The following is a 27,592-nucleotide window of genomic DNA, read 5'->3' as shown; positions in this document are numbered from 1 at the left end:
GTGTCTGAAAAGAGTAGCAGTATCAATCAATCAATCAATCAATTAATCTTTTTAAAACCATAGCATTCTACTTATGGACAATAACCCTCTGTGCTCGTCAGTAACTTGTTTGGCCAAGGACTTTCCTAACTCAAACTGAGTTTGATACTGGGGCAAGAATGTCTAAGTAAAATAATGGCCTTCTTCCATTCAAAACACGAGTGTAGATCAATCAATACCTCTACGTTTGTCATAGTAAGTTAAGTCTCGGGCAAGGAGGCAGAGCATTAAACTCAAATGGTCTACTTCTTCCCAAGTGTCACAAACTGAAAATCTAAAATACTTTTTACTTGATTCAAAGTTCAATTAGGTTTCAATCTTGTATGTGAAACCCTTTCTTTGAGTGCTTTATTTGACGATGGCCAGGCTGGAGTAAAGCCAGCCACTCATCAAACAGCCGGCCGGCATGGCAGGCCTGAGACAAGCCAAGCGGAGTGGGTGTCTTTGTTTTAAGGGTGACTCACATCATCCAACCTTCATTCATTTTTGGTCACCCCACAAGTATGAAAGCACTTTGCTAGGAAGAGACCATGGGAAAGTGGAAAACACTTGCCCTTTACCCTCAAGAACTTCACAGATTCTGCCCCGTCTCTAACACAAGCAGTCCTTTAATGACTAGTAACCTTGCAAAGTGAACTTTTCCATTCCCATGTTTGAAACAAACCAATTTTCTTCAAGAGTATATTTACTGGAGAATGTGACTCAAATATTCTTACTTGTAGGAAAAACTAAGGGTGAAACAACGAAAGAAATTGTTGGGCTTTGAGATGCAGAACAGTAAACTCACAGGGACTTTAATACGGGAGCAATACGTTGATCACGTTAGGGAAGGGAGGAGAGAGGAGAGCATAAAAGGCTAAGTAACATCTATGGGGCTGGTTAGAAGGGTCACAAAGTATGTGTGCCCCTTTCAGCAATAAATAGAACCATTAGAAAGTCAGTAAACGTAGAAAAACTTCAACAGTGTCATCAACCAACATGGCAATTAAGAATATTTCATAAAACAGCAGGATAGAGCACACGTCCTTTTCAAACATCTGTGGATTATCCACACAATTATATGTTGGATTTTATAGCAAACCTCAATAAATCAAAAAACAGAGCAGTTCCCTGAGCATGCTAGACATCAGAAAGACAGCAGGCAGGAAGATCATGGCAGAAGCCATGTGACAATGCACAACAGCACAGACACTGTGAAGTCAATATGGAGGGTCTCAAATACTAAATCAGAGCTACTCCAAGAGCCAGCAGCTGGGTGTGGTGGTGCACGCCTTTAATCCCAGCACTTGGAAGGCAGTGGCAGGCAGATCTCTGTGAGTTCGAGGCCAGCCTGGTCTATGGAGAAAATCCAGCACAGTTAGGGTAGTTACACAGAGAAACCCTGTCTCGAAAAACCACACACACAAATGCACACATACATGCACATGTGTGCACATACACACAAAGATCCAGCAACATCACTCCTATGTTATCTCTGCAAAGAGATGTATGTCAGGATGCCACAGAAATGCATATACATCTATGTTCACTGCTTCACTATTCTCATGATAGACAACTGTGTCCTTCTCCAGATGAACAGATAAAGAAAACATGATATATAGGCACAACAGACTTTTGTTCTGTGGTAATGAAAAATGAAATAGAGCCAGGTATGGAAGGGAGTGTCTGGAGTGCCAGCATGTAGGAGGCAGGGGCAGAAGGGGCAGGAGTTCGAGGTTACTTTCCACTACATAGAAGGTTTAGGGTCAGCCTGTGCTATGGGCCATCTTAGAACCCATCTTAGGAAAACAAATGCAATTACGTCATTTTCTTTTTTCTTTCTTTAAAGATTTTTATTTATTATTACACATAAGTACACTGTAGCTGTCTTCAGACACTCCAGAAGAGGGTGTCAGATCTCATTACAGGTGGTTGTGAGCCACCATGTGGTTGCTGGGATTTGAACTCAGAACCTTCAGAAGAGTAGTCAGTCCTCTTAACCACTGAGCCATCTCGCCTGCCCCATTTTCTTTTTTAATAAAGAATTATTTATTTTATGTATATGAGTACACTGTAGCTGCCTTCAAACACACTACAAGATCCCATTACAGATGGTTGTGAGTCACCATGTGGTTGCTGGGAATTGAACTCAGGACCTCTGGAAGTACAGTCAGTATTCTTAACTGCTGAGCCCAATTTTGTCATTTTCATGAAAGGGGTGGAACTGGTCGTCACTATCATGCTAAGCAAAATAAGTACTGCAGACAGACAAATATTGCAAGTACATATTTACATATGTAAATCCATATGTACATATATATATATATACACACACATGTGGATATACACATATATGACAAGAAAATAGAAGAGGTACTATGGGAACTAAAGGAAGGGGGAGGGGAGCAAGAGAATGTGACGGGGGAACAGAAAACTACCGTGGCTTCTCTGATGCAGAATTTAATACACATATGATATGAACATAGGAAGGGGACTCTGGGGGAGGAAGGATGTAGGAGAGGAGGGAGGAGTGAAAATGAACAGGAGAACAATAAGGATACACGCAATGTAGTCATCAAACTCATTACTTTGTATGACAATGTGAAAAGACTTCTCGTCTTCTTGGGGAGACGAGAGATGGAACAGTAAAGCCCAGCATAGTTTTTATAATTAGAAACTGGAAATGTTTAACTTGTTTAATTTTCCAAGTCAATTCCTTTGTAGGATTCTGTGACTACTCTTCCTTAGTAACTCTTCTCTGTGTGCGCACATGTTCATGTGTGCTTGTACATCTGACTGCTTGTGGAGGTCAGAGGTCAATGCAATCTGCCTGATTCTGCCTCCTCGCCTATGGCCCGCCCAGTGCTAGGGGTTTTAGACGTGTGCACCTGGCTTTTATGTGAGGACTTGGGAAAGCAGTGGCGGTACATGCTTTTGATCTTAGCACTTGGGGGGGGGGGGTAGGGAGTTGGGGGATGGGTGCAACCAGATCTCTAAGTTTGAGGCCAGCCTGGTCTACAGAGCAAGTCCCAGAGCAATCCTGTCTTGAAAAACAAACAAACAAAAGAGATTTTACTGTAATTTATTTTATTTGATAGTCAAGAAAGTTGTGGGCATCAGAATCTGGTGCAGCTGTGAATGTGGGCACCTTGGTGGAGCTGTTAGCGTAGCGAACCTCTCAGTGGACAAATGCACTGTGCTAGATCTCTGTCACACTGACTCTCTGGGCTTGTTCTGAGGCTGTAGTTGTTCCCAGTGTTGGTTCAGGTTTTATCTTCACAATAAATGTGTAGCTATCGACGAAATTAACCTGACACACACGGCGTCTGGGGCGTCAGGGCCGTCACAGCCACCACAAGGCTCTCCTCTCTACTCTGTTCTTTTAAGACTCTTTGGTTTCAGGTGCATTATCATTTCTAGCCAGTCCTGCAAGGAATGGCATGCAACATCTGAATTTGGGGGAGACTTCCACACTCAGTGGGCCATGGATGAACACAGGCAGGATCTTCTTCTTGTCCTTTGCCTGCAGTGGAGAGGGGTCTCTGGTTTGTTTTTATTAAATGGGCATGTTCTTAAGTGGAGGCTCGCTGGTGGTGCTGACCATATCAAAGTCACTGTCAAATAATGCTTAGGATTTTTGTGACTTTTAAAACTCAGTCACTTAGGGGGCTGGAGAGATGGCTCAGCGGTTAAGAGCACTGGCTGCTCTTCCAGAGGTCCTGAGTTCGATTCCCAGCAATCACATGGTGGCTCACAACCATCTGTAATGGGATTTGACACCCTCTTCTGGTGTGTCTGAAGGGAGCAGTGGTGTACTTATATACATAAAATAAATAAATCTTAAAATAAAATAAAAACCTTAGTCACTTAAAAGTGGGATAAGGATTTCTACAAACTCCATCCCCTTCCTTTCTTATCCCTTACAAACATGAGGATATCCCACACACATTTTTTTACAAGCAGTTTTATAGCATTTATGAAACTTTAGAGTAATTAAGAGGGAAATGGAGAGGCTAGCAAGCCCAAACCTTTTTGTTTTAAGGTGAATAAGGCCTGGAAGGGAACTGAATGACATAAAGTAAGAAGCCTCGGACCAAGTGTCCCACCATCAGAAGCTTGGAGCTGCGTCACACAGCACAGACATGCCTAGCGTTCCTAAGGAACTGGGCTCAATCCCCACTCCGCAATAGCAAACAAAACTCAGGCCAGGGACTCACTGAGCTCTTCTGCATCCACAACAGACATTACCCATCGCTCCATCATTTCCTGCTGAGTTGTGATGTTGCTGCACTCATGTGTGTCGGGCCGAGTAATGGAGGAGGAATTTGAAATGGGTGGAAAATGCGGGGAGAGTTCTGTTCCACGGCGCACTCAGCGCCACAGAAAGACGGAAGCGGAAGCTAGAGAGACCTAGCAAAGGGCATCCTTGACTAAGAGGCTCGCTACACTAACAGCTCCATCAAGGTGCCCACATTCCCAACGGCACCAGATACTGATGGCCACAAGTTCCTTGATTATTAGATAAAAATAAATCTCCATAACCTGTGTGGGAGGAAGACACACCAGGACTCTCGCACACAAATGCTTATAACAACATCGGAGAGAGGAATCGCTGATGGATTGTTTGGAGAATCCCCAGAAAGGACACCCCTGTAACAAAAGTCATCGCTGCTGAAACTAAGAGGGGAGAAAGGGCAGATTATCAGCCTACCTGAAAGGCTTCTAACCAATAATAGCCACACCCTGTTTATTACAGAACAAATGCCCCCTGGCTTTTAATATGTCCCAGGATTCAACTCATGAACCAGGGTTTAGATTATAAAAGGTAACAGAATAAGTTTGCTGGACAGTGAGTCCTGGTTTTAATAAAACTAGATGATACTAAAGTGAATATGATCTTTTCGTTTGTTGAGACAGGGTCTCTCTCTATATTCCTAGCTGTCCTATAACTTAATATGTAGTCCAGTTGGCCTTGAACTCACAGAGATCCTCCTGTCTCTGCTTCCCAAGTGCTGGGGTTAAACATGTGCACCAACATGCCCAGCCCAATTCTTAAAAAAAAAAAAAAAATAGCAATTTCAGTTTAGTAAATATTATCACTATTTTTCCCTTTTCAAGACATGATGGGGGGGGGGGGGCGACGGCGGCGCGCGGCTGGAAAAGGTGGCTCAGTGGTGAGAGCATCAGCTGCTTTTCCAGAAGTTCTAAATTCAATTCCCAGCACCCACAAGGAGGCTTATAACCAGCTGTAACTGTAGTCCCAAGGGATCTGGGTGCCCTCTTCTGGTGTGCAAACAAAGCATCCATACACAGAAAATAAATAACTAATTTAAAAAACATATATGATTGGACTTAATTAGCAATGTTTATCTTTTCACAAAGATGAGAAATGCCACCTTGAAATCTATGCAAGAATGGTCTTCTTTCATGAAACTCAATTTAACCTAGTTTTCTGTTTATGGGTATCTTGCCTGCATCTCTGCCTCTGCACTATGCGCATGAGTGGTGCCTTCAGGGGCCCTAGATCTGGCGTTACAGATGGTTGTGAGTCATCACGTAAGTGCAGGGAATCAACCCCAGATCCTCAGGAGAGTGGTTAGAGCTCTAGCCACTGTGCAATCTCTCCAGCTTCAAAGAACGGCTTTATACTTTAGACGTACGTAATTGTTATATGAGTATGGGTCTACACTGGGAAAAATTCTCTTCACTGTCAGAACAAAGCCAGACTCATGCATGTTTCAATTTTTACTCATTAGACTGTTACAGGCAAGGAATTAAGCCAAGGAAGCAAGCGTTCACACTGCTCCTGACTAAGCCAGTTTAATTAGGATTTCCCGTTATCTATCTAATGCTGCTGCTTTTAACTTACCGAAAAGTACTGTAGTGAGGCTTACGTATAACATCAGGTAAGAAATTCTTAACAGTTCTTAAAATTCAGTAAAATAAAATAACCCTTTCCTCCCTCCTACTTATCTCCCGGGTTTAAAAATAAATGAAGCGTTCCAAGAACAATCTTTTAAGAAAGATATTGCCAAGCAATGTGGTTGTAGACTATGAGTTAAACTTATTTTGACAAAAATTTGAGGGGACGGGGGAGATGGCTCATGGTTAAGGGCACTGGCCGCTCTTCTAGAGAACCTGGGTTCAATTCCAGCACCCACAGGGTAGCCCACAACCCTCTGCGATTTTGGTCCCAGGAGATCCAAAGCATCTTCTGGCCTCCTTGGGTGCTAGGCATGTACATGGTACCCAGACATACACGCAGGCAAAACACCCATACATATAAAATAAAAAATAAACTTCTTGAAAAAGAAATATGTACAGAATTAATCTGCGGTGTTATAAATCAGAAAGTAACAGTGATTTCTTGGGGGTGAGGGTTGGCTGGAAGAAGCCAGAGAAAACAATCTAAGATGTGGAAAATTTCTATATATTATTAGGGATGTGGTCAAACTTATACTTGTGGTACACTTAAGAGCTGTACATTCTATGGTATGTAAATGCTATTTTTTAAAAAAAACCTCATAGTGAGCCATTCATGTAAAGAATATGGGGTTTTGAACAGTCCTCCATTAAGAGAGTTTGAGCTACATTCTAGCTGATGAAGGACAACTAATGGAGAAATTGCTAAATCACCGGACCTAAACACATTTTGGCTCAATTCTTCATAAGCATAGTATATCCCTTGCCGGGATTGCTCTCTCTGGGAGTCAAGTACAGAGTTTTCTTTCAGGCTACAGTACCTAATAGATTCTGCCTACAGGAATGAGCAGCATTTAAGAGCAGTGTACAGCACTGGGATGCACACCCTCAGGTCTGCACTATCTACTGTAGCCTCCCACAAGCCAGAAACAGGCTGAACCAGACCTTGACTTTGTGGCCATTAAAGAGATTACCTAGGGTGGAGCCTGCCTCCCTGGATCACTCTATTGTTCAGCGACTGCCACTGCTGCTACCTGCTGGGAGTCGGCCTAGCTGTTCCAGAGCCTACAGTGGTCACCTGCAGCTGGGCTCCAAGGATGATTTGGCGGGAATGGGCTTTCCCCTCTCCTTTATAAAGCGTTCCGCCATTAAAAATTTGAACCTTGAGCAGACTAGTTGTCTTGGTTCCATTATTTTTCAATCCGCCTAGATCCCCTCTTTTCTTTCAGCTCCAGGCTGCCTTCCAGACTCGAACCCAGACATGAGAGCCACAGGCCGGCCCTAACAATCTACATTTGCAACTAATACTGCAAGGACTTTGAGAGAGTGCAAGACTTTCACAGACACGGAGAATGAATGATACAAAAAAAAAAAAAAGAAAGCATTTAGCTTGTGTCTTTATTTTCTGTACCCCTTTCCTATGAAAACTTGAATATGTATAAAATTCGGACCGCCACATACCATATTTGGTAAAAAAAAAAAAAGTTTTAACAAATAGCAAAAAGACTATTGAAAAAGAGTCAACTATTTGCTGGCTGGCTTGCACAGGCTGGTTGGTTAGGAACCACGGTGAACAGCCACAAGCATCAGTTTAAAACACTATTAGCATTTATCACTATAAGAGGAAGGGCGAGGACAAACTGAGTTCAAACTAAAACTAGAAAAGCAAATCTCTCACCGCTTTCAGGAAAGTGCATATAAACTATAAAGTCTAGCATTCCTCTAAAAAGCCCTGGCTCCCTGACAAACGGATGCTGGTGAATAAAGCAGTAGATCTTATTATCAGTGGGCAGCTATAGGAGAGTTACTTTCTGATTTAAGTGACAGGCTTACATACCAAATCTGGCTTTATTCGGAGAACCAATGGGAAGGAGAACCACATGGAGTAGAAGGTGGTGAACAGGGAGGAGAGCCAGGACTGCTGAACCTCTCGGCTTCTCGGAATTCGGTGAAGGTGATACTTGGGGTGCTAGAAGGAAACAGCAGAGACCCAAATAAATTAATAGATAATACTCAATTTAGACAGTTAGCATCTTTCATTTTTAATTTTTACCTTAAATACTTTAAGAGTTGCAAATCTTATTTCATGTTTCATCTAACTTTACATGATTAGATAAGATGATGAGGTTCCCAAAGGCAATTTAAAAAGCAAAGTCCATTTTGTCAGTAAGTCAGAAGAGATCTTCCGTAAAATATATTACAGGACAAGTGTAACATGCTGATACATACAAAGAGAGCTGATAAATCAATATATAAAGCAATCTTATATCAAGATGGAGAAGATGGACCGATAACTTCAGATAGAAGAAATACAAACAGCCAACAAACATGAAGAGATAGTTAACACTGAAACACAAGAAAAGGCATGAATTCTTCAAGTCCTTGTTGAACAGTAATAGACACTCAGTGTTGATGAGGGCAGAGAGAAATAGACTCATACATTCCCTGTGTGGATATGCTGGTACAACTTGCAGGCAGTGGGTTAGTGGTTAACGCCAACCTGGTGATCTAAGTCCAATCCCAGAACCCATGTAAAGATGAAGAGGAGAAACACCCCTGCAAAGTTGGCCTCTGACATGTATACGTGTATGTGTGCACACACCTCTAAATTAAAAACAGAATGTAAGGTCTCAAGCTGTCTTTAAGCCTGTGGGGTGAAGCTGCGGTGTTAGATTTCTAATGTACTTCAGGGACAGTGCAGGTCAGTGGGGTATAACCCAGGAGTGTGCACAGCTCTTAAATTCTGCACTCATCCTTGGACGGCAGAATTAACAGACAGGAAGCAGTAACCAAGAAAGCAAGAAGTAAGCCTGGGCACTTGCAATTATTATTAATGCAATTAATAATTATTAATTGAAAATAATAGGAGCCAAAATCCTTTCTCTGGACAGAAACAAACAAAACCATGAACAATAGGTATAACTTTAATTCTTTCAAGCCTTATTTAAATAACAGTTCTTCAACGTTTTAACCTCCCTCACAGCCCGCCACCCATCAGAGGCAGTGGGGGTGGAAGGGTGCAGAGGAAGTGGACCTGTTCAGAAAGGTTCTGTGTAGCAAATTCCATCTGTGTTGTCTGGAAATCAGCGGTTCCGTTCACAGGTTAGTAGCTGCAGCTCGATCCACTCGCAAACACTTTACTGATACATCAGCAGCCCAGTTTGGCAGAGTTGGGATAACAAACACAAATCAGCAGTGGTGGTGTGGCCTAGCCAAGGCAGCCAGCCTCAGCCTCAGCAGAGTCAGCAGGAGGGACCAGGCGAAGTTCTCACCTGTGCTTCTCTCAGCAAAGTGAAGATCAGTGAAGACGCAACAAGCATTGCACAGCTAGCTTGGCCCCCACCCCCACCCCATCACTGTGGAGTCCCTCCAAACACCACATGTCCTCCAAGTATCTTGCCTCAGCACGAGTGTCTGTCTCAAACAGCTCGAGTCTGAAGAAGAGGCAAAAAACCACGGGCATGCCACCATCACTTTTTGGGTGCATTTCTCTCTATGGAGTCCCAACAGATGCAGCACAACTACGCAGTGTAAGACAGACCAATACATGCCTGTTGTTAGCAAAGGATCCTTCATCACATGCCCTCTCATGTGCTTGCTTAAGCAGACAGAACATCCTTTCTCCTGGGCCTGCTTCAGCTAAATGCTCCTTCACGAGCCTTTCACCTGTGTTCACTCCAGGAAAACACTTTTTCCCATGTTAGTCCCAGCAAAACACCATCCAACACAACTGACTCTCCAAAGAACCATTAAGTTTTCACTTCACACAGGACACATCCCGAGTTAGTTTCCTGCAGAGAAATGAAGATTTATGTTGGCACTGGCAGATCCGCAGGGAGAGAGGGGTTAGTCCCCCCATATATCTTTCCAGAAACCTCATTCCATAATCCCATAGCTATTTGTTGATCCCAAATGTCTCTGCTACTCCCTGGCTCAAGTCATCCCCATCTTTCACCTTGGCTGCTACTCCTAACAGCCTCATAATGGTCCCTTTCCTTCTTTTATCCTGATGTAATTTATTCTCTACAGAATCACCAAGACTCATCTTTTGATAATAGAAAGCAGATCCTTTCATTCTCCTGCATAAAATCCCCCACAGACTTCCCTGCACTTGGGATAAGGTCCAAGCTCCCTGCAGTTGCTCCCAGGCTCCCATATAATCTGGCACCAGTCTGTCGCTAATCCCTCTGTGTTCGCTCAGCAAGCCACAGTCTGTATGTGTCACACTTCTATCTGAAGACCCCCTCTTCTGCTCCATCTCACCCTGTCATTCCTGTCCCCAGACAGTCTCACAGTTAGCCTCATCCTTCAGATCAGTTCCCAACTGAACAGTATCTGCTCAGGGGACAGACAGCGCCCCTCCACCAAAATTCTGCCTTACGCTCTTCACAGCAATTATTGGTACCAACTTAACCTGTTGATTTATGTATTTGATTTTCTGCCTCTTTCACCAGAATACAACTTGAGAGAATTTTATTTTTTCTACCGCTGTAATACTAGAGCCTAGTCTGGTATCTCCCAAATTTTAATCTTGGTAAACATTCAGCATATTATTGCAGTGGCCATGGTGTGTCCAGAGGACAGTGTTCTACCATGCACACAGGAAACTGTTGTTACAGTTTCTCCATGTTCAGTCTGTGCTCTATGCTCAAGACGGTGAGGCGGATGACTCTGGCTCTTCATGATTATCCTAGGGCTGAAGAGACGAACAACTGGAAACTCTTCACTTCACAGATGAGGAGTCCCTTCCTCAAGGTGACAGTGTCAGGACCTGGGCCTGGGCTTTCCAGATACCCTGAATATGTGGGATGGTCCTTTGTACAGGTGTTTCATGGATCCCTGTGCCTTGCTGAGGAGATGTTAGAAATACCTCCTGCGATACCGTCTATCATCCTAATGTACAGCCTAGCCAGTTTCTTTTTCTTGTTGCTGTTGTTGTTGTTGTTGGTGGTGGTGGTAGTAATGATGCTGCTGCTCCTCCTCCTCTTCTTCTTCTCCTTCACTTTTTGAGACAAGGTTTCTCTGTGTAGCTCTGGCTGTCCTGGAACGTACTCTGTAGACCAGGCTGGCCTCCAATTCACAGATCCCCTTACCTTAGTCCCTCTCCCCATCCCCTCACTCCCATCCCCCAAGTTCTGAGACTAAAGGTATACACCACTGCCTCAGGTTCTTTGTTTTTCAACTCACTTTATATTTATATATTGATGGTCGAAAGCCCACAGATCTCTCAATCCCCCCACCTCTCCCTCCCCCTCCCCGTCTCTCCCTCACTCCCCTCTCAGAACTCTGCTCTCCTGTATCTTTGTCCTGTGTTAGTTCTGCCCTATTGGTTGAATTCACCAGTCCCATCTACCACTTGTCAGCAGTGACAGGCTCCACCCTCAGACCTCCAAGGCTTTGGGTGGAAATGCAGAATAAGAACACAGGACATAGGACCTTGAAATCTTCAGATTTTGTTGACTTTCAGGCCCCAGCTTCTTCAAGAAAGTCCTGCGATTTTGGTGTTGCTCCAGCCTGGCAGCCAGTGGCTGTGAGGATCTGAGAAAGGGGTCTCTTAGGTGTCTCATTTCTCTTTGTATAGTTCGCTGTGTACAATCCTGTGATGGTTTGTATATACTTGGCTCAGGGAGTAGCACTATTAGATGGTGTAGCCCTGTTGGAGTAGGTGTGGCCTTGTTGGAGTAGGTGTGTCACTGTGGGCATGGGCTTAGGACCCTCACCCTAGCTGCCTGGAAGTCAGCTAGCAGCCTTCAGATAAAGATGTAGAACTCTCAGCATCTCCTGCACCATGCCTGTCTGGATGCTGCCATGCTTCTGCCTTGATGAATGAGTTGAACTCTGAACCTTTAAGCCAGCTCCAATTAAATGTTGTTCTTCTAAGAGTTGCTTTGGTCATGGTGTCTGTTCACAGCAGTAAAACCCTAACTAAGTCAAATCCCTAATATGGAAATGCTATGAAATATAATCTGCCCACTTTTACACTGTCAGCCAAGGAAATGAGGCTTGTTCTCTCTCTACCACACAGGAACAAAAAGCATACATCAGCAAAACACTGTGTTTGAGCCTCCTAACTGAAGGGCAGGACTCTCCAGAGGACCCACCCCTCTTATCCCCCATCCCTGCATGGTTCTCTACCCATCTCAACCAACATACGATCAAATGTGAGTGGTGTGATGGTAGGAGATGCTGAGGTGTAAAATCTTCAAGTGGAGAAGTGCATTTTTTTTTTCTTTCAGGTTTCTAGTTTGCCTGAAATGACGTGAAATCCGGAGTCAAACACTGGTGGTAATGACAACTTTGAACAGTCACAGTATGTTCCAGAATTGCATCACTGCCAAACCCCACAAACAGATCTGGCTTCAGATTTGTGAAAACTAAATAGAAGTTTACAGTGATTTAGATGGAAAATAATTCCACCAAAGAATCCAGATGGTATCATAAACCGCAAGAGAGCAGACGGAGTGGCTATGAGGTCACTTCTTTTTGTTACCACACACTTACTATTAAATGGATGCCGCACTGGGGCAGAACCCTAGAGACAAGATGAACACTGAAGTAACCAAATTTCACTCAACTAAGCTTTCACCTTTCTTTCATAATATTTAAAAGCAATGTCCTCTTTCTTCCTATATATAGGTGCATGTGTATATAAATAGACATGATGGTTGAACGGATCATTTGAAAGTTAAGACATCCACAATTTACCACAAGACCATTTTTATATACTCGCCCTTCAAATGCTTGGTACTTGTTTATCTCATGGGAGCTGACGTGTCGAGGAGTGACAATGAACGAGCGGGCTGTGGTAGAGTGAGCCTGCTGCCACCCGGCTGCCCCCTCTAGCAAACCAGCCTGTGGAGACCTTCATCTCCCATTATGAAGCAAGAGCACAGGACTCTCCTCGGGGATCTTCAGCTCGTTTCAATGACCTCTCGACTCAGGTGTGAGGACTGTTGGCTTACATGTGTAGTCCTTGCTACGCAGCCAAGGCCAGCCTTGAACTTGAGGTGATTTTCCTGCTCAGGCATCCCACACAGCAGGATTATAGGCTCCACCACAGGCAACTACCCAGCCTGACGTGTTAGGACTCCACCTTCCCTTGAGAGGACCCTTCCTGGCCATGCAGAAAAATTTTCCAGAAATTATTATTGAATTATGACCCAAAGACTCTAAGCCATCTACAGTGAACTGTCATGTTCTTCCTGCAACTTTTTGGCTCCTTCTTTTGACAATATCAGTCTTCCTTTGGCTAAGTCATCCTTCCGGCTGGTTTTGGTGGCATTCACTCCATCTCATTTATCCCCAACCAATGCCCCAAATAGGCTTGGAATAGCTTCAGCCTCGCAGAGTATATATTCCTAATGGATGTTGGATGGTTTAAGCAATCATTCGGAAATCAAAAATGACCATAATTTTTCCATATAAGAAAGTGGCCACTCCTGACTCCTAAGATTGGCTAAAGTAGATGAGCGCACACATAACTCAGTAGAGACCTCGAGGCAGATGTTTGCCATGGCTTCCGGGAAACAGGCTTCTCCTCTCTGTCTGTAAGTCGTAAGAGACCTAGTCTTTCCTCACACAACCAGGACAAACTGTGAAGCCTGGGGTTCGCTCCCTTAACAGCAAGCAGGGCTTAAGGCAGCACCATGAGGAGCCATGTGCAACTGTAGGAGACAGGGCCAGGAGACTTCCCTGTCACCATTAATGACATCCCTGGGCAGCTGCACTGAGTTGGGCCAGAGGCAAGACTACATTTTTTTTTTTTCTGTTTTGTTAAGTTGCCAGATTCCTCTTATTTTCTTTTTTTTGTATAAGCAACTGCGGCTTTCAGAACTGTACTTACAATTACGAGCGGAGATTCATTTGCTCATCATTCACTAAACAAGCAATGAGCACTTCCCAGGCGACAAGAACTGAGGGTGGATAAGACACTTAGAGGGAACCCACTACAGTCCTGAAGGGAAAGTCATGGAAACCATCAAAAAAAATCAAAGACAAGGACCACATGAGACATAACTAACTTGCTAGTCACCAAGTAAGAAACAATGAACTACATCTTCATCACTCAGGTCTCCTGTAGGAGATGCATGAGCTGACTCACAATGGATAAAAAAATAGATGACGGGTCCTGAGGCAGAGGGGGTCTGAGAGAACAGGGAGGATGTGGGGAGCTATATTTTGACACAGAAGAAACAAGATAGAAAGCAGGATACGTGGCGTTAGAGGGATGAAGTTTTTAAAGCCAGGCTAGAAAGCACATCCTGGAGTCCAAAGGAATGAGACACTGGCCATTGTTACGAGGGGACTGTGATCAGATCTGCATTCAAGAAATACCACGCTGACAACTAGGAGGGAAAGCAGACACGGAAAGGAGCGGAGGAGGGAATGCTGGGAGACAGCACACACCTACCAGGGTAATGATGCTGTCAGTTAAGGTGGAGGAGTGGAGAGTAAACAATGGGGAAAGGGGGCTTGGAGGTGGGGAGTGAGCTCTGCTCTTGTTTCCAGCTGGAGGGATGGTACTGTCACACTCTAAGAGAACAAGAAGGGACAAGAAGCTTAGAACATACCCTGTACTCACTGTGGTCTACTTGTTTGTTTATTGAGTAGTACTATGGAAAGCGTCACGCATGCTGGGCAAGGACTGCACCATTCAGAGAGAGAGAGAGAGAGAGAGAGAGAGAGAGAGAGAGAGAGAGAGAACATGTGCACGCCCTGAAGCCAGAGCAGGATGGGGCCTTCACCCATCACTCCTCTTTATTGCCTTAAGACAGTCTTTCCCCAAACCAGACACAGTTTTGGCTAGGCCGGCTGGCCAGTAAGCTTTCAGGCTCTCCCTGCCTTTGCCTCCCCTCCCCGTCGTGCTGAGGTTACAGGCTCAGCTTTCCGCACAGGTGCTGGGGACTCAAGCTCGAGTCCTATGCTTGCAGAGCAGGAACCTCTGTCCACTAGGAAGTCTACCCCACCTCTATGGAGACAGGATCTCACAGGCAGTCCTGGTTGGGTTTGAACTTGCTCTTTCCTACCTCAGGTTCCCACATAGCTGGGATTACAGGCCCTTGCCACAAGGGCCGGCTGAAGATTGGTTTTGAGCATAATTTAGTGAAGCAGTGAAATTCTCCAATTACAAACTATCAGTGTTAAAAATATATATATATTAGAGACTGTCAATATGGCTCAGGGAGTATAATGGGCTGGCAAGATGCTTCAGAAGGTAAAGATGCTGTTTATCAAGCTTAGTTCCCATGACCCACATACTGAAGGAGAATTATTTCCTGGAAGTTATCGCCTGACCTCCACACATGTGCACATCCACACATCTATACACCCACAAAACAAAATCAAGAAACACACACACATTTAGGTGTATCATGGGGTGGCAGGAGGCTCTGTTTCTGGAACAAGGGCAAAGGGCTGACCCGGCAGGTGGGTCAACTGGTGATGAAGGAGGCCAAGACTCAGAACTTAGATTCTGCCACACCCCGGAGAGGCACGGCCCAGAGACACAGCCTCACTTAGAGCTGACAAGTCAGCCTTGAGAGGCAGCTGTGGATCCCTGGTGGCTAGCTGAGGATCCCTGATTATTTAGGCCTCCACGTTTCACTAAAGAAGACAGAGGCCTAGGGAGGTTGATCTGCCCAAGCAGACAGATCTGGCTATCAGCAGTACCCGGTCTGGAGTGAGCAGCTCTCCTCTCTCCCTCACACAGTCAGCTGCCATCAGGTGAGCACTGACCAGGCACCTACCTGTAGGATCCGCTAACACCCTTTGCACCTATGTGTCGGGCTCACTTCCCTGCCAACCTATGCCGTCCCCAGTTCATCTGCCTAGAACTGGAAGTGAGTAACCACACGGCCTTGCTCCTTAGAGAAATGAGAATCATGCAATCCCTTGTGTGGCTGTGACTATCAGGCTTCAGATGCATTTCCCAGGCCTAATAGCTATGGAAAGAGCATCCAAGGAAGAGTTCAAAGGAAGGAGACAGGGAATCCCCAGTGAGCTACATATTGATTCATGGAAACAGAAAGATATCGTAAGTCTGGGTGTGGTGCTATATAATATTTGGCAATACGTACATATTTTCTTACTCAGATAGTTTGTCCATTTCATCTTATTCTACTCTGAGTCGAGGCATCTGACTTTTTTCTGGGTAGAGGTATTTTTACTTTTATGTAGACCTGGGTATAGTTAATGTTATGTTTTTATAAAAAGACCAGGAATATGTTTTGTAGAGTGTGGTATGGTGAGCTGAGAGAGGTGCCTCAGTGGGCTCTCTGAGGCATCCCTTCCCCCTGTGGTACCAGCAATATGATGGGTATGGTGTAGAACAGAGTTTATTTAGGGCATGGGAAGGGGAGTTGAGAAGGGAAGAGAGAGAGGGAGAGGGAAAGGGAGAGGGAGAGGGAGAGAGAGAGGGAGAGGGAGAGGGAGAGAGGAAGGAGGAGGAAGAGGAAGAGGAGGAAGAGGAAGAGGAGGAAGAGGAAGAGGAGGAGAGACCAGCTAGGAACATGTGGGAAAAGTGGGGGGGGGGAGAGAGGAAGAAAGGGGTCAGGGAAAGAAAAGAGGCAGAAAGAGCAAGGAGGGGCCAAACAGCCTCTTTTATAGCAAGCCAGGCCTACCTGGCTGTTGCTAGGTAACTGGTGGGTGGAGCATAGAAGGAATGTTAGCAGTTATTGTTCATAAGAATGACATACATACATCAGTTACATTATAAGAATAGAGTGCAGCCAGGCAGTGGTGGTGCACACCTTTAATCCCAGCACTTTGAAGACAGAAGCAAGTGGATCTTTATGAGTTCGAGGCCAGCCTGGTCTATGAGCAAGTTCTAGAACAGCCAGGGCTACATAAAGAAACCCTGTCTCGAAAACAAACAAACAAAAAAACCCTACCCCAAACAAAACAAAAACAAAAACACAAGAAAACAAACAAACAAATGAACGAAGGACAGACATGCACTGAGCAACCGGGGTGACGTGAGTTTTACACCTGAAGTGAAACCCCACAACTGCATTCAGATGGCTTACAACTGTCTTTTTTTAGAACTGCTTGGGTTTGTTAGCAGTAGATACCAAACGCATTAAAGTCAACGTCTCAAGAAGACAGGAAGGCCCTCCCGGTCATCTATGAAGGCAGCACCCCACCTTGTGGGAAGTTGTATGTGGAAGCTCACCAAGTCTGTTTTAGAGGAGCCCTTTCATGGATCTTGCAACCATTAGACTTCCAGAGTTATATCCAAACCAAACAATTTAAAGAAGAAGAAACAAGAATACAGTACCCAAACTTCTGTGTTTCCAAACACATGCGCGCGCACACACACTTCCAACTATGTTATAGTTTGCGTTCCTTTAGTAAATAAATACTCCATGTGAATAAGTGGTTACTTCCGTTGGCGCGCCTCTGCTCTGAGCACTGTTTGGATCTGTCCTGACCTCCTTCCTGTTTGATTTTTCTGGAAGCTTTTGGTATCTTCTCTTTGTCATGCATTTTGAGACCTTAGATGACTTTACCTTATTGTGGCTACAGTTGGACTGGACCTCTTCCAGCCCTTTTGACTTTGAAGGCCATGTCCTTCTGGGTCTGGGGACTTTCCCTAGGCCGTCTGTTTGTTTGGACCTTTTCTCCTCTGCCTTGCCTTTTCTGGCACATCCTTAGAGACACAGTCTGACTGTCTAATGTGCTTACTCTTGGTTTTGCAATGTTTCTTATAGTTTATCGCAGAATCTTCAGTGTGACTGCCCAGTGCTTTGTAGATTTCGTTTTCATCCTTGCAATAAAAAATTTAATAACAATAAAAAAAAACCCACTCAGAATGTTTTTGAATTCTCAAAAAATTAGATCTTATTCCTGGGGACATGATAACCTCTCATTTCTTTGAAAATAACTGTTTTCTTTTAAGCTTCCCCAACCCCTCCCCTTTTCTCAAAATTCCTTTTGCTGATTGCTGGTTTGGGTTTTTCTTATGCTAGTATCTGACAGTCAGTAGTTATCAGCTCAAACCACTGGTTTTCAAGCAAGAGACGGGGAACCCTCTTCCTTAGACCACAGAACAATAACTGGAGACGTGCAGGGCTGTTCGTGGCTGGTGGGTGTGCATGGGGTGGAAGGTATTCATTGCATCTGGTGGAAAAGGCCAGGGTTGCTGGTAAGCATCCCGTAATACACAGCACATTCTCCCATAGATACGAAGTTATGAGGCCCCTAAGTCAACAGCCAGGACAGTAGAACGCCTAGCTCATGTTAATGAATGATGTGGGAGCATATGAAGGCAATAAAATGTAAAAAACAAACGGGACCCACGTGTTAGACCTCGTAGTTTTGTTCTGTGGGCAAACTACTTTCTTCAAAATTAATCTTTAATTAATCCCTCGCCTGGAAGATATAAACGGGATATTCTGGGAAATGATGCAGAGAATAGACCTAAATAGTAAACATTAGGGAGGGGCCGGGGAAGGCATTCATTCTGCTGAAGCCCCTGTTTCCTAGGTACCATCTCATCCTGTCCTCCGTTGTCATGGTAACACGATGGCTAACACCTTCATAGCTCAGGGTTGTGGCTCTGGTCTTCTACCGGTCGAAAGTGGAGGGTCTGAGAGCACAGTTGGTCTCTATGAAGGCTTCGCCCCTGCTGTGTGGCAATGCAGGCGTCAGAGACAGTTGACGGCTACTTTTACTAACACTGCTCAGTGGTGCTCTTATAAACCTGTAGGGGTGGGGGGCTGTGGGGGATGTGGTGATGGTGCTGCTGATATGTGTTTGTGTGTGTGTGTGTGTGTGTGTGGTGGTGGTGGTGGTGGTGGTGGTGTCTGTGTGTAGCTCAGAGGACAACGTGGAGTGCCTTCCTCAAATGTCTCTCACTAAACCTGAAGCTCACCAATTTGACTAGGCCGGCCAGCCAGTGAGCTCCAAGAAGCAGCCCATCTCTGCACACCCTGCACAGATTACAGGCACATGCGGCACTGTCCAGTTTGTTATGTGGATGCTGAGGACCCAAACTCAGGTCCTTCTGCTACACCGCAGCCAGTTACTGACAGAGCCACCCCTCAAGCCCATTGCCAGTCGACTCCAGCTTCCTACTCTTAGGCCTTCCTTTCCAGATGCACCGAGCAAGAGAGGCACCTGCTGTCTTTCTATTGTGCACAAAACTCAGCAAAAATTCGGAAAACAAAACTGCTCAATTAGCAGCTACTTTATAGTTTTCGAGAAATATTATAGGGATAGAGAGATGGCTCAGAGTGCCGTGCACCTGTGTAACAAGCTGGTTGTGATTTTACATTATCTGTACCCCGGTGGCATTGGGGGGTGGGGTAGATAGAGACAGGATTGCTGGCTGCTTGTCTGGTATACTCACACACTTGCACACCCCCCCCCCATGCATATCCACCAAAAACATGCAAGAAACATTTTATTGTGGGAAGGCAAAGATTCGCGCTACTTACTTAGACAAAGAAGAACATCTGAAGTAAACGGAAATAAATATAACAGAACTGCAGCAAGGGGTTCGAGTGGAAAAAGTAGTTTTTTCTGTCATGCTGGGGACCAAATGTGAGCAGTTGTGCATCCTACAGACGCATCCTAACCCTGAACTACGAATGCTCCAAGCCCTGTGGAGAACATCTGGAATACAAACTTCCTGCAGGTGGAAAGTTGACTCCTGAGTTATGTAATGTGTTCTAACTCAAGAAAGGACAATCTAGAAGAAATGACAATAATATCTAACAGAGATGTATGATTTTGACCTCCAACAAAAGGGAGTAGAGAAGACTCTCCTGTCCAACCCTGACCAGATCAGTCTGTAGCACTGATAATTTCTGGCCATTTCTGGTCAACAGCTCAATGTCCTGTAGTATGCTGCCACCTGGTGGCAGGATGGAGGAATGGCAGCAAACACAGCCATCTTGTCTGCAGAGGGAGAGTACAATAGAAATTCTTCATCAACCCACTGGAGGGACCTCCCAAGAACATTCTTCAAGTCTTTAAGGGAGGAAAGTGCGTTGAATGGAAGAGAACAAGGGATTGAAGTGGTCAAGGGCGGCCAGAGGAGTAAGAAGGAGAGAGCAAGCAAATGTGTAGGGCTTAGGAAAGCTTTGCCTGAGTGCAAGAAGTACCCGCAGAACACCAACTCTTCCAGCCACGGTGGAGGCGGCTGGGCAAGTCTGGGTGATACAAGACACTATAGAGGCACGTAGACAGACTTCCCAGAGTGTGGTGGCAAAGCAACAGTACACACACACACACACACACACACACACACACACACACACACGTTCGTTTCCCTCCCCTCCCCCGACTTTTAAGACTTACGTATTTTGTTTTCTGCATATCAACATTTTACCTGTATCTGTGAATGTGAGCCATGTTCATGACTGGTGTCAATCTCATGGGGATCATAGTGGGGGTGGTCCCCATCCTCTGGAACTGGGAGTTACAGATGGTTGTTAAGACACCATGTGGTTACTGGAAACTAGCTGGGTCCTCTGCAGGAGCAGTGAGTACTCTTAGCCACAGAGCCGTCAGCTGACCAGGCCAATGATAGTATTCTTATAATTGCCTAGATTAAGCTCCTAAGTCACCTTTTTCCTCCTCAAATTCCTATCAGATCTTCATGGAAAGTCTGTTAACTCTACTTTCATCAAAGTGATAAAGGTACCGGAGAGAAGCCTCGGTGGGTAAGAGTGCTCGTCGTTGCTCTTGCAGAGAACTTGGGTTCAATGCCCAGCCCCTACGTGATAGTTCACAGACACTGGCAACTTCAGTTCCAGTGGATCCAGGGACCTCTTCTGACCACCAGGGGCACCAGGCACGCACATGGTACATACACAGATAAGCAAGTTGTAACTTTCAGATACATTAAATCTGCTAGGCAGATGGTGGTGCACGCCTTTGATTCCAGCACTCGGGAGACAGAGGCAGGTGGTTCTGTGAGTTTGAGCCCAGTGTGGCCTACAGAGTGAGTTCCAGGACAGCCAAGGCTACAAAGAACAACAACAACAACAATAACAACAACAACAAATCTAAAAAGCAGTCCAACTGTTTGCCCTCTTTATACCTGACTAGCGCAAGCCAGCTGGGAGGCTGCAGGAGTCCCCAGCTCCTTGGCATTGTTTGCGCTTTGCAGTACAAGGAGAAGCTGTAACTCGGGCGTCAGACCCTACCACACAACTGAGCACGTTCAACCAGTGACCCCCAAGATTCTCGGTGAGAGAGGAACTGCATTCGATGTCATGTGTTGCTCTGCCTGCCTTCCATCACCTTCTGTCCTTCCACTCTGGATTCTGCCACTGGACTATAACAGGAGCATTGCTCCCCTCCGTGGCTTTGTGATGTATGTGCCTTGTGCTGAAACAGCCTTCTCCTCGGTGTCCTCTTCCCCAGGCCCAGTGAGCAGCTGCATTCATCCCACGGCTCCTGCCCGTGTAACCTTCACAGCGCTGTTCATCTTCTGATGAGCTTACAGTTACATTGTGACTCGTATGACTGTCTTCTCGCTGCAGATGAGTGGGGTCCATGATAGCAGGAGTGGTCTTGGGTTGATTCTGTTAACAGACCATTCCTGTCAAGTGGGGCAAATACTTATAGCTGAATAAAGTGTTCTAAAAGACAAAAGTTTTGCCACTCACACTCAGGAGGCAGAGGCAGGTGGATCTCTGTGAGTTCAGGTCAGCCTGGTCTGCATAGGGAATTCTAGGACAGCCATAGTTACATAATAAAGAGACCCTGTTAGAAATAAACAAAATAGCCGGGCATGGTGGGTGGCACATGCCTTTAATCCCAGCACTCGGGAGGCAGAGGAAGGCAGATTTCTGAGTTGGAGGCCAGCCTGGTCTACAAAGTGAGTTCCAGGACAGCCAGGGCTATACAGAGAAACCCTGTCTTGAAAAAACCAAAAACAAACAAACAAACAAACAAACACAACAAACAACAAAAAACAAACAAACAAAAAAACAAAAACAAAAAATCAAAATGATTTTGATTGTTTTTATGTTAAATGGGGGTGTGTATAAAAATACCAGTTTTAAACATCAAGATTATGCCTGTACCTTTATTCGTATCATATTTAATATGTCATGGTAAGATCTCAATGCTGTGCCCATGGTATTTCCTCGTATTAAAAGTCCCTTCCTGGAAATTAAAAAAAAAAATCATCACATCCTACTACAACTGCTTATACTGAACAAAATTAGAAAATCTGGAAGAAATGGATAATTTTCTAGACAGATACTAGGTGCCAAAGTTAAAACAGGATCCGATAAACCATCTAAACAGTCTCATGACCCCTAAAGAAATACAAGCAATCATTAAGTCTCCCAACCAAAAAAAAATCCCAGGACCAGAGGGGTTTAGTGCAGAATTCTATCAGGATTCAAAGGAGACCTAATACCAATACTCTTCAAATTATTCCACAAAATAGAAACAGAAGGGACACTACCCAATTCGTACTAGAAACCACAATTACGCTTATACCTAAACCACACAAAGACCCAGCAAAGAAAGAGAACTTCAGACCAATTTCCCTTATGAACATGCATGCAAAAACACTCAATAAAATTCTTGCCAACCGAATCCAAGAACACTTCAAAACAATCATTCACCATGATCAAGTAGGCTTCATTCCAGAGATGCAGGGATGGTTCAATATATGGAAATCCATCAACATAATCCACTATATAAACAAACTCAAAGAAAACACCACATGATCATTTCATTAGATGCTGAAAAAGCATTTGACAAAATTCAGCATCCCTTCATGTTAAAAGTCTTGGAAAGATCAGGAATTCAAGGCCCATACCTAAACATAGTAAAAGCAATATAGAGCAAACCAGTAGCCAACACCAAACTCAACGGGGAGAAACTTGAAGCAATCCCACTAAAATCAGGACTAGACAAGGCTGCCCACTCTCTCCCTATCTACTCAATACAGTACTTGAAGTTCTAGCTAGAGCAATTAGACAACAAAAGGAGGTCAAAGGGATACAAATTGGAAAGGAAGAAGTCAAAATATCACTATTTGCAGATGATATGACTGTATACTTAAGTGACCCCAAAAATTCCACCAGAGAACTCCTTAAGCTGATAAACAATTTCAGCCAAGTGGCTAGATATAAAATTAACTCAAACAAATCAGTAGCCTTCCTATACTCAAAGGATAAACAGGCTGAGAAATAAATTAGGGAAACAACCCCCTTTACAATGACTATTGTAATATATAAAATACCTAGGTATGACTCTAACCAAGCAAGTGACAGATCTGTATGACAAGAACTTCAAGACTCTGAAGAAAGAAATTGAAGAAGATCTCAGAAGATGGAAAGATCTCCCATGCTCATGGATTGGCAAGATTAATATAGTAAAAATGGTCATCTTGCCAAAAGCAATCTACAGATTCAATGCAATCCCCATCAAAATTCCATCTCAATTCTTTAGAGTTAGAAAGAGCAATTTGCAAATTTATTTGGAATAACCAAAAACCCAGAATAGCCAAAACTATTCTCAACAATAAAGGAACTTCTGGGGGAATCACCATGCCTGACCTCAAGCTGTACTACAGAGCAATAGTGATAAAACCTGTATGATAATTGGTATAGAGACAGACAGGAACATCAGTGGAATAGAGTTGGAGACCCAGAAATGAACCCATACACCTAGGGTCACTGGATATTTGACAAAGGAGCAAAAACCATCCAGTGGAAAAAAAGACAGCATTTTAAACAAATGGTGTTGGTTCAACTGGCGGTCAGCATGTAGAAAAATGCATATCGACCCACTCTTATCTCCTTGTACAAAGCTCAAGTCCCAGTGGATCAAGGACCTCCACATAAAACCAGATACCCTGAAACTAATAGAAGAGAAAGTAGGAAAGAGCCTCAAACATATGGGCATAGGGAAAAATTCCTGAACAGAACACCAATGGCTTGTGTTGTAAGATCAAGAATCAACAAATGGGACCTCATAAAATTGCAAAGCTTCTGTAAGGCAAAGGACACTGTCAATAAGACAAAAAGGCAACCAGCAGATGGGGAAAAGATCTTTACCAACCCTACATCTGATAGAGGGGTAATATCCAATATATACAAAGAACTCAAGAAGTTAGACTCCAGAGAAACAAATAACCCTATTAAAAATGGGATAGAGAACTAAACAAAGAATTTTCAACTGAGAAATATTGGATGGCTGAGGAATATCGGATGGCAGAGAAACACCTAAAGAAATGTTCAACATCCTTAGTCATCAGGGAAATGCAAATTGAAACAACTTGGAGATTCCACCTCACACCAGTCAGATTGGCTAAAATAAAAAACTCAGGTGACAACAGATACTGGTGAGGATGTGGAGAAAGAGGAACACTCCTCCATTGCTGGTGGGATTGCAAGCTGGTACAACCACTCTGGAAATCAATCTGGTGGTGCCTCAGAAAACTGGACATGGTATTACCTGTAGACCCACCTATATCACTCCTGGGCATGTACCCAAAATATTCTCCAACATATAACTAGGATACATGCTCCACTATGTTCATAGCAGCCTTATTTATAATAGCCAGAAGCTGGAAAGAACCTAGATGTCTTTCAACAGAGGAATGGATACAGAAAATGTGGTACATTTACACAATGGAGTACTACTCAGCTATTAAAAACAATGGCTTCATGAAATTCTTAGGCAAATGGATGGAACTAGAAAGTATCATCCTGAGTGAGGTAACCCAATCACAAAAGAACACACATGATATGCAGTCACTGATAAGTGGATATTAGCCCAAAAATTTGGAATACCCAAGGTACAATTCACAGACCACATGAAGCTCAAGAAGGAAAAGCAAAGTGTGGGTGCTTCAGTTCTTCTTAGAAGGGGGAAAAATACTCACAGGAGCAAATATGGAGACAAAGTGTAGAGCAGAGACTGAAGGAAAAGCCATCCAGAGACTGCCCCACCTGAGGATCCATCCCATGTATAGTCACCAAACCCCAAACACTATTGTGGATGCCAAGAAATGCTTGCTGAAAGGAGCCTGATATAGCTGTCTCCTGAGAGGCCCTGCCAGAGCCTTACAAATACAGAGGTGGATGCTTGCAGCCCACCATTGGACTGAGTGCTGGGTCCCTAATGGAGGAGTTAGAGAAAGGCTGAAGGAGCTGAAGGGGTTTGCAATCCCATAGGAAGAACAACAATATCAACCAACCAGACACCTCAGAGCTCCCAGGAACTAAGCCATCAAGCAAGGAGTACACATGGTGGGACTCATGGCTCCAGCTGCATATGCAGCAGAGGATGGCCTTGTCAGGCATCAATGGGAAGAGAGGCCCTTGGTTCTATGAAGGCTTGATAGATGCCCCAGTGTAGGGGAATTGAGGGTGGGGAGGCGGGAGTGGGTGGGTGGAGGAACACCCTCATAGAAGCAGGGGGAGGGAGGATGGGATAGGGGAGTTGCCACGGGAGTGGGTGGGTGGATGGGACCGAGAAAGGGGATTAACATTTGAGATGTAAATAAAGAAGATATCCAAAACAAAAATTATATATAGTCCTTTCCCAGCACATAATACTTTGCCCAGTTATTTCCTCTTAGTTAATGCCAGCATGTGTGATGCAGCTACAGAGGTCATATATTGCCCAGTGCGTGCCTAACATTTTTTAAAAACCTACACTACTTGATGCACTTCTTCACTAGTTTTTGCTGTTTCTATATATAATTAATTATTTAAAATATAAGGTTTTCTTTCTTCTCTCGCAGTATTCATACCTACCATTTATTTCATTTTGGGCGGAAGGTTAAAAGCAAAAAGTGGTGTGGCTAACGGCAGACATTTTTATTCTGCTTCTGCTCTTACTTAAACAGTGCCTTTAATGGACACTGGCTTTTGGTTTTAATTATATATTTTTTTATATTAAGGAAACCACTGAAGAATTAGGATATTGAATAATTGGGGCAACGAAGTGCTTTAGGAAGCTAAACATGAACAGCCATGGGCATGAGTGTGATCCAAAGCTGACTTAGAGTCCAAAGTAAGCCGAGTGTGTGAGCTTGGCGCCTGAGAGCTTTCTCTGTATCCTGGCTTAAGCAGATTATGTAAAATCATGAATGGAGCCTTGGGTTTCTCTGAGAACAGAACCGCGTGAGTTTGGGATATCCCCCTACATTGGTCTCTGCCTTCAGATGACTGTTCTTTCATAATCCCTGATGTTTCAACGATCGACCAGAATGCAGACTGAAGGGGCAACAGGCCATTTCAGGTCAGCACACTGTGCAGCTTAGCCTTCTAACCACAGTGACACCCAGAAAAGTTAAACGGGCATAAGAATGCTTGCAGAGTATGTAACAATCACAATGCTTCCTTCAGTGATTAGGAAAATACTGAAAGCAATAATAAAAGAAAGGCACGGGGCTGGAGAGGTGACTCGGGTTAAGAGCAGTGACTGCTCTTCCAGAGGACCTGGGTTTAATTCCCAGCATCCACATGGCTGTCTGTAACCTCAGTTCCACCCTCACACATGCAGGCAAAACACCTATGTACATGAAGAAAAATAATAAAGAACAGAATAAATAAAAGAAGGGCACATTGCTGGGTGTGGTGGGTGTGGAGGTGTGCAGGTGGGTCTCTAGACTTCAGAGTGAGCTCCAGAACAGCCAGGGCTACACAGAGAGACCCGGCCTCAAAAAAAGCCAAAATCAAAACCAACCAAACCAAACCAGTGGAACAAACAAAAAACCCTACTGATTACTAGGCAATCAGTACAAAGTACAAGGTAGAGTTATGTGTATTAGCACAGAAAAGCATCTACAGCAAGATGGAGAGTCAGGTGGGGAAAAGGCTGTAGACAACATGCAAGTTTTGATTTATAAACTAGCCCCACCACCCCTAAAGCCCCCCAGCACACTCTATATGGCTACATGTATGTGTATTAGTCCGTGGTCATATGCACACATGAAAGGAGCACCGGTAGGGCCACTCCAGACAATCCCTGCAGTTCCCTCTAGAGTAGGCCGGGAGAGAGATGACAAATGCTTTACTGTGAGTCGCGACTGTCTAAACGTTTCAAATTAAGAAACAAAAAGGAATAAAATAAGTGACGAACAGAAGAGAGGAAAGAGAGAAAAACTAAGCAGAGTCGGAGCTGATTCTAGAACCTACGCGGGGAATGATGCTTGATCCTTATCACAGTGTTGTCTAGAGCCAGGGCTCAGAGATTTCAGAACGAATGAACATTCACCCTTTCCTGGGAACACACCCGAAGGCTAGTTAGAGACCAGTGGGGAAACGCACAGTCATGAAGGTTGGCGTCGCTTTTGAACCTTTCCCATCTGTTTTCAAGGACTTTGACTGTTTTATGTGTGAATTCTTCATCCTACAATTTTAAGTGTACTTTCAAAAAATATTTTGTTCCAGTGTCACAGAGCCTTGTCCTTTATCCCTATGATCTGAAGGGGCCAACTCCTGGTCTGACTGAAGTCACCAGGAGTAATGTGGGGTGTCAGGGGAGGTGCTTAGGACAAAGGCGCCCAGACAGAAGCAAATAAAAGGATGAACCAAAGCCTGCAGTGCAAAGCCCTGAGCCTCCTGTCCTTCCAGGCCTGGCTGAGGGTGTGGGTGGAGGTGGTGGAGGTGGAGGTGGTGGTGGTGGTGGTGGTGGTGGAGGTGGTAGTGGAAGTCTGCCTCTGGAG

The 27,592-nt window shown here is 44.4% G+C and overlaps 1 protein-coding gene across 1 annotated transcript in view; it reads right to left on the bottom strand.

Moving 5' to 3' along the window:
* The window catches only part of Alg14 (ALG14 UDP-N-acetylglucosaminyltransferase subunit), a 73,123-nt gene that overhangs the window by 37,567 nt on the left and 7,964 nt on the right, over window positions 1-27,592 (bottom strand). The window contains exon 3 of the mRNA XM_021158685.2: window positions 7,778-7,909. Coding sequence (XP_021014344.1) covers window positions 7,778-7,909 — 132 coding nt within the window. The remainder of the gene's footprint in view (window positions 1-7,777; window positions 7,910-27,592) is intronic.

The sequence above is a fragment of the Mus caroli genome, chromosome 3, assembly GCF_900094665.2.
Source record: "Mus caroli chromosome 3, CAROLI_EIJ_v1.1, whole genome shotgun sequence".
Lineage (NCBI taxonomy): Eukaryota > Metazoa > Chordata > Mammalia > Rodentia > Muridae > Mus > Mus caroli.
Note: the sequence above shows the minus strand (reverse complement) of the source record. Positions and strands in the feature narration are given on the sequence as shown.